Source organism: Phoenix dactylifera, chromosome 6 (assembly GCF_051530095.1).
Source record: "Phoenix dactylifera cultivar Ajwa chromosome 6, Ajwa_hap1_PhDact_Kaust_v1.1, whole genome shotgun sequence".
Taxonomy (NCBI): Eukaryota; Viridiplantae; Streptophyta; class Magnoliopsida; order Arecales; family Arecaceae; genus Phoenix; species Phoenix dactylifera.
The window spans coordinates 38198957-38210193 of NC_143195.1; the positions used below are offsets into that span (position 1 = coordinate 38198957).

General features: G+C 35.5%; 1 protein-coding gene across 1 annotated transcript; it reads right to left on the bottom strand.

Annotated features, from left to right (window-relative positions):
• Positions 1 to 1325: 1325 nt before the first annotated feature.
• LOC103703953 (uncharacterized) lies at positions 1326 to 9985 on the bottom strand. Its single transcript, XM_008787036.6, has 5 exons — positions 9844 to 9985; positions 5604 to 5628; positions 2149 to 2226; positions 1731 to 1835; positions 1326 to 1647 (listed from the first exon to the last, which is right to left on the bottom strand). Exons 2-5 carry the CDS (start codon positions 5619 to 5621, stop codon positions 1531 to 1533), a joined length of 318 nt encoding a protein of 105 aa, XP_008785258.1. The 5' UTR covers positions 5622 to 5628; positions 9844 to 9985; the 3' UTR covers positions 1326 to 1530.
• Between the last annotated feature and the right edge of the window lie 1252 nt (positions 9986 to 11237).

Below are 11237 nucleotides of genomic sequence, written 5' to 3' on the forward strand. Positions count from 1 at the left end.
TGGTTCAGAATTAATCTCAAGCCGAGCCAAAAATCGATCTACCTCAACCAAACCCAGATTGATAGGACTCAATTTTTTTTTATACATCATATTACATAAAAAGTCTCATTCGGATTAAAGTTCTAATTGGTGTATTTTTTTTCATTATTTGAATCAATTAAATGTTAGTTTAGACTAGAACCAAACTTCAAAGCAAAACTCAAAATCAAGAATCAAGCTTTCATTTAAGCTTGAACTAAAATGGCTTTAATCTCAAGTTAATTTCTACTTCATTTAGGATTGCTAAGCTGATCAACCAAGCTCATATTCACCTTGATTCCAAATTGAACATGAATCGACTCAAGCTTGAAATAAGGATAAACAAATGAACGTTGTCTTGGAATTCAAGCACAAAAGCTTAAAATTAATTTCAAACCAAGCTTGATCAAGCCTGGCACGATTACACCCATGCCCCACACAAGTTGCTCCAGGCATCGCAGTAGAGCTTGACATGGATGTTACAAGAATCAAAAACAGAGTACACAAGCTCCCTGGTTTTCCTTTGCAAGAAAGATTACAAGTTGAAATTCCATGTCTCTCATACCCTGAAGGACAATCGAACAATAGAACAGAATTCTGGCAATACTCAGTCCCTAGAAGTTACTTTTATCAACAGCCATCCACGAAGGCAAAGGCAGATCAGTGTTCTTACAGCATTACTGCAATATTCCACATAAAGCAGCAAAACCTAACGGTTACTTGAAAAATCTCAACTCAGGTAGATCTTCCTAGTCATCAATTTCGCTATCATCCATTCTATTGCAAAATCTCAACTCCTCTGAGATCTTCAAGATCCTAACAAGTTACAGCATCATCTCTTAGGGACCCGTCCACCCACCAAAACAACCAAATCAGCTATTCAGACCTCATTAGCGCAGCAGAGTTGTTCAAACTTCAATTCAGCTTTTCCTAGTAAGAAACGGACTTTAATTCAGCTTTGGCTATTAAGTATTCCCAATAAAACTTTTTAAACAATAGTTTTGCATTCAATAAAATGCATTTCTCTATATCATGATTCCCACAGGTCCACAGAATCAGGTCATGCAAGCAAGTAAATTCATACCTTAACTTTATCATTCCATGGTAGGAAAAACAAAAAGCTATGATACAAGATTCTACGCAAAGAACCCGTTCAAACATGAATTTAAAGGCATAGTTCATAGCTGGTGACAGTTCCCTTAACCTCTTTGCAACTGCAAAACCATGAAAGAACTGTATCATGGCCATCCTTGATCCAGCGTATATCCCTTACCATGAAGACAGCCAAAAGTACACCATGTACAAAATTTGTAAGGAGCTTGAGAATCAAGCAAGCAGTCAAAAGCCTCAATCTAATTCCAGTAACAAAGTCATATGCAAGTCAAAAAGTACAAATCATCCCACAAGAAAGGTGGACAGTAAACCTTTGAGTCGCATTAGTAAAGACAGACCCAGCTCACAGCTGCATTACAAGTATGAGGTGCCTACTCATCAAAAGAGAAAACTTGGACCTCACTTGGGATTCCTCAGAACAATGATGACAGAGTCCCCTCGAAGGAACATCTTACTGATGAATCTATCCTTGTTGATGGGAAGAGCTTTCTTCTTGCCTTTACCAGTCTTGGGTATCTGCAGAAAAATACAATCATAATCATGGTAGATACACTAATAATGTAAAAGAAAAAAAGAAATAAATTATGTGTTGAAACTACCTCAGTCCACATTTCCCTAACATTTTCGAGAACCATGTTACAATGGCGATCAAATGCTCTCACACGGCCAAGTAGCTTCTTGTTGTTCCGGCAATTAATGAGCACCTGATGTGGCAATAGTTTTAGTCCAAATCTATTGATTCTTTTTTCTCTCTTGGAGATTTAGGAGCAAAAGATACGGAAATAGATACAAAACTTTTTGCCTGATGTCTGGAAGACTACAAGTAAAACTAAATTCTTCAAAGATAACCAAAAGGGATCCTCCTTTTGTAGGACTTATGTTAGTGGTTCAACGTTGTGAAGAAGCAGAAATTACTAATAATTGATGTCATTAACTGAATAGCTCAGCAATTAGGCTATAACCCTCTTGTTGAGCATATTGTTAGACATACACTACTGGACAGTATAGGCCTCTCACCTGAGTATTGTTTTTGACACTCATCATCAAAACAGAGAGAGGGCCTGTGTTGAATTCCTCCTCTTCTTTCTTTCCAGCCTATCACAAATAAGTGAACAAGCAAGCATTTGTCAGTCTGGTCAACAAAATTGTAATATAACTTGTAGAAGTATCATCACTACTTAGCTGAAAAAAACATAAAGTGGGTTTACATCCACTAAACCCTTTATATGCTGTTCTTTACAGCACTGTTTCCAGCGAGTTTCAAACCATGATGCTACCCAGTAATGTTTTATAAAGAAGAAAATGTGAACTTAGCATCTCTAATTTTGGATTGTAAGGAGGAGAATACAAAGAATTTAAACCTGACAAATTATATTATCAATTTCAAGCATAAGGATGACAGCAAATAAAGCAATATGGATAAGGGACTTTCACCCCATAGCATCCGTTTGCTCTAATCACATCATGTTTCTTGCTATTGCTTATTGTTATTGCCTCTTCAAGACATGTTTATTCCATGAATAACTGAAAAAATAATTTCAGAATCCGTTTCTGTTACCCATCTCAGTTTTTTAGTATCTGGTGAACTCTCCATATTATGATGCAATTTCAAATATTTGTCCTTAATTTGAACTGTTCCTCAACACCGAGCAAGTAAAAGAAGTCCCCCAGCATCCAGCCAACCCAACAACACTAGTTCAGGCTGGAATTTATGTCATCTGAGGGCAAACACCAACATAATTCAAGTTCTGCAGCCTCAAGCTTAGAGATTCGGGCATATCGACCCCAACAAAACTGGCCCAATTTCAACTGATCAGATATAATACTTCTCTTGATTCAAAATCAACTTGAATTCAACCAAAGTCCATAATTGACAATTGTTTACATATGTACAATTGAGATTCTTTCAAATGTATCCCTCGAAAATCCCTTACTTGCATATTTACCCTTCAAAAAGTTGAAAGTGCATGCCAGACCAGAAGCCTTAGATTTGCACGTGTAACCTTCTTACCTTAGTTAATTTTCATTCAAATCCAGTTAACAGGTTCCCTCTAACACATAGTACCATTGCCCATAAAACATGCAAGGAATACATGCCATTATCATGTGGAGATGCCATGATACAGATGTTACCAACCTCAGCAAACTAGGATGAGAAAAAGCTGGCATGTACAAGCTCCACCTTAGAAACGCTTGACATCCCACTTTAACAAGCCCTTGTTCTATAAGAACTCTTCATCTCAATCATAAACAGAATCCAACTTAATGGAAGCCATTCAATTGACAATCATAGGCTAAACAGGGGGATATACAAAAAGAAGCAGTTGACAGAGCATCTTCAGCTAGATCGTCTTATAAATAGCATCCTACGCAACCCAAACAGGTACGTTAAGAGCAAAGAAGGCATTGAGGGCTGACAAGTGCCCATAAGCCTTTAGTGGAAAAGAATTTAACAAAAAAAAAAAATCAAAGATACATTAAAGGTAGGATGAGTGCATCTCTTTCTTTTTTCGTCAGAAACTAATAAGCATTGAAAGTACTTTAATTTGAGGTTAACAACTTGAACTCCCAAGCATTAGGACAAGGAAGCCTGCGACTATCAAGATCAACAAGTATGAATATGAGATGCAACCTCTGAATTCCTATATGATAAGTACCTTCAAAAGTTGCATATCTCCAACAGTGAAGAAGGTTCATGGAGCACTTCCAAAATGAACAACATTACCGCTAGTGTGGCATCTGTATTGTCGAGTCAATCCTATCTCCACACTAGTTAAATCACAATTCCAATTCTGGAACTCACTACTAAAGAGGGTAGTCCAGCCAATTAACCACGTTACAAATTTTGTGCCAAAGTTCCAAAAACAAAACAAAAAATTTGACTTTTGCTCTGAACCAACTCAATTTTGTGTAAAGTCAAAATTTCAGCAGAAACTGACTAAAACGGAAAATAGTGTGAATGGGTAATCTGTGTTTGTTTTTGGCGTTTCCTCATTTCTTTTAATTCCAAGAAGCATTTTATCAAGATTAAATTCAGATTCTTTTAGTTTCAAGAAGACTTTGAAGCAATTGGAATTTAGCTTATAAAGTAATTTGAGAATTATTTTGATATGGATGCAGCTACTCTGGTGCTCTTATCTCAGCTACATTGAATTGTTTTTACTAGATTGTCAAATATTAACAAAGATGTATTGCATTATTAAATAATATGAAAGGCGACTTAACCAATTATTTTAAAAAAAGAAAATATTTTTTTATTGTTTCAGTATGAAGCAGCCAAGGTTCTAAACGACATGACAATACTACAATGATTTCTAATTTATTTTCTAGAAGTTTAATAATCTTTCTTTACACTTTTCCTAATTTTTTCCTTCTTTCAGATTTTCTTTCAACCAAAAACCACCTGGGCTAGAGCAAAACTGCCAAACTAAAATTCTTTCTGGCTCACAAGGTCAAACCAGAACCAAGCTATTATATCTTGCAAATAATCTATTATCTTAACACTTAGAGTCTGTTTGGCAAAATCCTGTCGGATCTAGGAGAGTGGAGAAAGAGTGTGCAGCAGAAAGGCAGGGAGCAGGAAGGGAGAGCAAGGGGTTTCCAGGCCCAATCCCATGAGATTAAGGAAAGGCCCCTCGAAGTCTTTTTTTATAATCCCACAGGGATTGGCCCTGAAGGCTCCCATGCTCTCCCTTTACTGTTCCAGCTCCCTCACTCTTGCGCACCCCCATGTACTCTAAGCTTGCAAGTTGCAACTTAAACCAGATGAACCCAAGCCCCAACAGAACCAAATGGGTCAAACAGAGCAGCGTACATTTTGAATTTATGAGTACAGGCTCACAATGAAAATTTAATATCAATTTGGTTTACATTAAGGGATGAAACCAGCCTGATGCAATCTAACATGACCAGAATTTACCTATTTTAGAGTGATGATTCTTACTTCAAACTATGAAAGCCTTGATGTAAGCTTCTATACTTTGAAGAATAATAGCCCTATGAGTCTCAAACCAAGGCCGTTAGTTTCACATCTCAACTTGAAGAAGAAGTAATGTCACTTCTATCGATCCCTATCCTCTTGAAGCCTATTTTGTTATGATAGCTCTCAATCACAAGAAATCCACTCAATAAATTTTTGGTAATTGTGCCACTTCATGAATCAAGCAAATGGTTTTGTGTAACTAGGAAGAGAGTAGAAAAGCATGTGTAATTTACTCGTAATGGAGGAGCACAATTCATGGTTACCACTTACAATAATAAAGGTTTCTTATTCTTGCACATATAAAAAACAATTGTAACTTGTTCGATTACCAGTAAAGAGATTACATCCTGATAAGGAATATCTAGTTCTCTTGGATCCCAAATTTACATAGTCATGATGTTCGGTTTCAAAAGCATGCCTAAGAAGTAACATTCAACCACTCCCACATTACCAAAACATACAAATTGGAAGTTGGGTTTATAAAACTTACATTAGTGTCGTCCTCCATTGTCTTACTGCAAAACAGAACAGGAACCTAAGTTAGCACATTAGGAAACAAAAAATGGAAAAGTATCTTGCATGACTATAATAACAATATTAGTATCTTAGATGATCATGAAACTAAAACTTAAGCATAATAAAACTAAAATGGGAGCTTCCAAAAAGAATCAAACAAATGGATATGAAAGAAAATAAGTTCTGGCATCTAAATGAACAAGCAATAAATGCCTATTAGCATTATAATTGAAATTGCTCAAAAATTTATTTCCTCGCAGTTATAAATATAATAACTCAAATCTAAATGCTTTTTTGATTGTTCATGTTTTTAAAGAAGGGTTATGGCCATAAAATCTTACAAGGTTAGTCATACACTATTCTCAATAAGGAATTCTTAAGAAAGGGGAAACTAGGAATATTTATCATTCCGCACCAAGGTCTTGTAAATAATTCCAGCTATACAAACAGGTAGCCTAAAACTCTAACTTTTCATGGAACAATCCTGTGCATCTTAGAGAAGTTTTAAAATTTGAAAACATAGACTTCTAAATATTTTAGGAATGTTTTGAAGTAGAAAAACATGACAGGTTTCTAGTAATTGGTTAAGAAAATTCTAGATAAAAATTAGAATTTGCTATTGGGCCAGTATAAACTTGGTGGCCTTAGAAGTTTTAATTGAGCAACAATAGTGTCAAAAAAAGTCCTACCCTGGTTATTATTTATTTATATCAAGTCCAACAGCCATTAATAATTGGATTTAGAGGTCTTTATATGTAGTGCTTCATGGAATTATAATGCTGTTAATTTGATATCATCTGACGAAATTCATCCAAGGAACATGAAGAAAACAAGGCAAAATTTAATCTAAAAGATTTAAAGAAAGGAAGAAGAAACAACAAACCAACCATTACTAAACAGAACCACAAGACTCAGAAAAGCGCAAATGCATGCAGCCATACACTCAAAAATGTGCATGTAAAATTATTTCAACTGACGTACTCCATCATTTGCTCTTTACCAAAATCCTAAACCTCATAAATCTTGGATTAATACCAAACCTAGTTCATACTATCTAACTAAACATATACCTTTAGAAAGAGAGAGAGAGAGAGAGATACTAAGGCCTAAGTTTCTGCAAGAAACTGCAGATTAAACTGAGTTAAACTTGAGGATGGAAACTTTGGTTGTGCTGTTCCCACAAAAATCTGACAACTGAGCTAATCCAAAAGTCTTAAAATACTACATAGGGTTGTGAATATCAAGTTCCATCATTTCAAAGCTTGCATATCATCAGATTTATATTCAGATTATTAATACTTTTAAAAATTTTAAGCAAATGCAATCTCATCTTAAGGCACTAAGTGTCAAAATTATTCTTAATTGGATACAAAAGGAGAGCCTTAGTGCAACGGTAAGGTTGCTCCATTGTAACCTAGAGGTCACGGGTTCGAAATATGGAGACCTCCGGATAGGGAGGTAGGGTTGCACCATTTGACCCCCTCCAAACCATCAAAAATATACTCATGCACTGATCAAGGGCATTAACACAAAATGAAACCAATTCCAATAAACTGCTTGATAACTTTTTTATCTGTGTAACGTGTGCTAATATTACAGCTACTTTATGTCAAGATTTTTTTTTGGCAATTGTATTCATGTGTTGCTTTCTTCGAATCACAAATTGCAAGACATCATTTTGTCTCATCAAACACACTCACAATTAAATACGACTTTCATGCCATACAAGGTCTCTTATAAAAAGGGAGAAGAGCATATCAAATATCATGCCACAAGCATTATCCAGTGGAGGTTTATTGTAATTTCATGACTAGAAGAAACAACCCTTAGTGCTTTAAAATTTTAGGGCAGTAACTCAACCTAATCATAGAATCAAAGTTTGAATCAACTTCTCAGCCTTCGCAAAAATTCTGACTAATAAATCTGCTTATTAACGAATTCACATTGCCAACATAGAAAATTGTCAAAACCAATACGAGCCTTCATCAACAATAAACCCATAAACTTTAGGGTTTCAAACATGCCAGAATAATTTCAATCTGAAATTCTAGAATGCATTGATGGTTGGTCCCTTAAAACCATTCTTTTTATCTTTTAATTCCATAAAACCAAGCATATTTACCTAGATATACTGTTCTTTGTGTATTTGCAAAATTTAAGCTAGAGATTCTTAGCCATGGCAACCTCATTGATTTAACATATAAAGAGTCGTGATAGATTATCACCAATCGTGAATTTTCATCCAAGAGATCAATGATGATAGTTACCCGACTTCCTAAAACCTACAAATCCCATCATTGTACAGTCACATAATTATTCAGAACTCCTATGATCAACAAACTTTGCTCAAAAATCACATCAAGCAAAGCACATTTATGTAAAAGCAAAAGTGATCTCCAACAAACAATACAAATAAATAGGAAAACATGATGCAACAATTTTTTGATGATAATGAGAATAATGCTATCTCATGCTAGAGAAAATTTTTGACTCCAATTCAATAATTGAATTTTCAGGACATAAACCCTGATGCTCATTGCAACAAATTATTTTGTTCCAATATATAAGAAAGAACAATCACAGAACTAACATTGGCACTGGGAACTAGTTTATTTTAACAAGATAGCCAAATATAAATTACAACTTTCCTAGCAAATTCAAGAATAAAATTTTGAACTTATCATTCACAAATTCAACTACTGATTTTAACTCCTTCAAGTTACCTAATAATTATACAAAAAATTACATACACGTGAAATGTGCATAAGCATAACATAATCACTAAATTAACCGTTGTTGATTATTCCATGATGCCAATCATAACCTTGCTCTCAATTACACTCCTAATCACTCAATCAACCTTGACATGATCCTGTTGTGATGTCTATCATAGTCCAACCTTGTTCTCAATTACACTCCTAATACTATGATGATTTTTCACATTATTCCAATCCTAAATTTGTTTATTCCAGCTAGAAACAATCTTAAATTCCAAAATCTATTACAATCTTTATCCTAATAATTGTTTCAGCTCTGAACATAATCTATTACAGGACTTAATCTATCACAGAACTTAACCTATTAGAAAACTACATTCAATCATTAAAATGTCAATTTGCATTATATCAAAGCCCTATTACTGTGTGCCTTGATGGCAGGTTATTAGTATGGCATAGGGTGTGTTACCATTCATGTCAAGTTGTCAACCCATGTCACCACATATCAACCATATTACTGTAAAGCACTTTGTTAAACAGTAAAAGCTAATAAATTGTAATACATGCCTGCAACTTCCATTTAAATTTTAAATAATGCCCGGCAATCTCAGTGCCCTTTTTTCTACTGAGGACAGCTGGATCATTTCCCACTCTTTTTTTCCCCCTTGCATTTTCCTTTTAGGATTTGAGATCAGTCACAAAAACAAGTCAGCAATATATTTCAACGTCGATTAAGGGATGGAAATCAAGGTAAGCTTTCTATGTGAGCTTCCCACGTTATACTAAAATAGGAATTCCCTACGACATGAACTACTCAACAGTTAAGACATGGTTCCAAATGGCAAAAATTCAAGAAAGCACTCGTATAGGGATTCTTGAAGATCTCAACTATTGTGACCCAAACCCTAGCATCTTCGACCCAGATAAAATTATTCAATTAGAATCACAAGGAATAAGATGTTGATCTCTCTCTGTGTGTCTGTCTTTGTAAACATCTAAAGCCAGGATAACCTTTCTACCATCAAAATTTTCGTTCTTTCATAAGAATCGAGAAGAACTCCTTTTTTGGAAAGAAACAACTGGAATTTTCTTGCCAAAAAGTTCCGGATCTGAACCGCTTTCCGTCCTCACAAACGCCACCAGGTATCAAATTTTCATCAAAATCATTACCGGAACCGAACGATCTCGTGATGCAGCCATAAGACTTGAAACTTGCAAGCATTCTTCCTAATAATCTCTCGATCCACTTAATCAAAACCCCAGCGAAATTAATCCGCAGGGCTAACACATACATCCATGCATCAACATACTCAAAAGGGAAAAGGAAAAGAAAAAGGTCGAAAGAAACTAGACCGTCCTACAGCTCTGTTCTTTGAGCCATATAAAGAGCACCAGAACACAGACCCATCGATCGAAATTGAAAAGAAAAGGCTCAAACCCTAACACGGGGAAAATACGAGAAGCCTCAGGATTTGGAAGGGAGGAGGAGAGGCGCACCTCGGGTTGTTGCTCCTTTCGCCGACCCTTTCTTTTCGTAAACCCTAGACTTGGAGGGTGGCGGACGCTGGAGCGGGAGCTCGTCCTCAGGATGCCGCGGGCTTAAATCAGCTTAAACGCAAGCGACGGACATTACTAACAGAGGGTGACGCCTGACGACGCCGTCTTGCCTATTCGATAACGCGACTTTGCGTGCCGCGGACGCCGTCAAAACAAGAGATGAAGGGGTGCATCATCCTAAAGGGGCACCCAATAAGGATGATTGAGGGGACATTACAAAAGGAGCCAGAGGCCTTCAACCATTCACTTCTAGAGGACATCTGGCAGCTATATAGAAGTGTGACGTCTTTCAAACTGAGCATATATTTTTTGAAATGCGAATAAAACTGATGATTGAGTCGCTTCCATTGCATTTCATCATTCTGCAAAGGTTCTCTAACCCATTTTGTATTTGTCCTTCTGTCTCTGGAGTATTTTGTTCTTTGACTTCGTAGACAGCGCTCACACGAGATTAGTATGAGCTGCCAGTGTAGTCCCAAAAAAAAGAGCAGATCATGTGTGTTGTAACTGCACAGATCCGATAATGTGGTTGAATAGCTTCGAATTAATTTGTTTTTCTTTATGGTGAGTTTGAATTATTTTGTTTGTCAAGAACAATCCTAATATTATTTGTTTGCGTCCAGCGAGAATTAGTAATAATTTGAAAATATTGTTTAATAATTTGTAGAACTTAAGCTCCATGTCTATCGAGCTACTCACTATCACGCCCTCAGTCTTGCGATGAATAATGAAAATTTGTGTTATGCAAGATTCTTTCCTTATACATGTTTGCCTACTTGATGAAATACAAAGACTTGGATGAATTTTTCACTTTTTAGATTTAAATAATCAATAATATCAGTAGAGTTTCAAATACAAAAATTTGGCCATTTAGATAGTTTATTGTTTCTTTTCGAAGTAATATGTAGGCTAATCCTAAGCACAGGAACTATATCATGAAAGAAGTCTGAATTATTAAGCAAAATAAAAAAAAAATCTCTTCACGGTTGACCAACCAAAAGATTTAACCTTTAGTTAAGAAATTCAAATGCTCTCAATTTTGTAGCAGGGGAAAGCAAATGCCTAGATATAGATATAAAAATATAATTTTTTTCATAAATTATGCGTATTATATAGAAAACAACGAAGAAAACAATCAATTCCGGTTGTCTTAAAACTACCATTGACACTAAATTCCAATATTTTGGGATTAGGGATGATAAAGGATTTGCTCACGATAGAAAGAGATGGAGTGGATAATGTGAAGAGATGGTAGAAAAAATAAAATTTTAAAAAAATAAAAATAAAAAAAGATTGAGGTACATTGAGACAATCATAGCAATAAAGCGTATAAC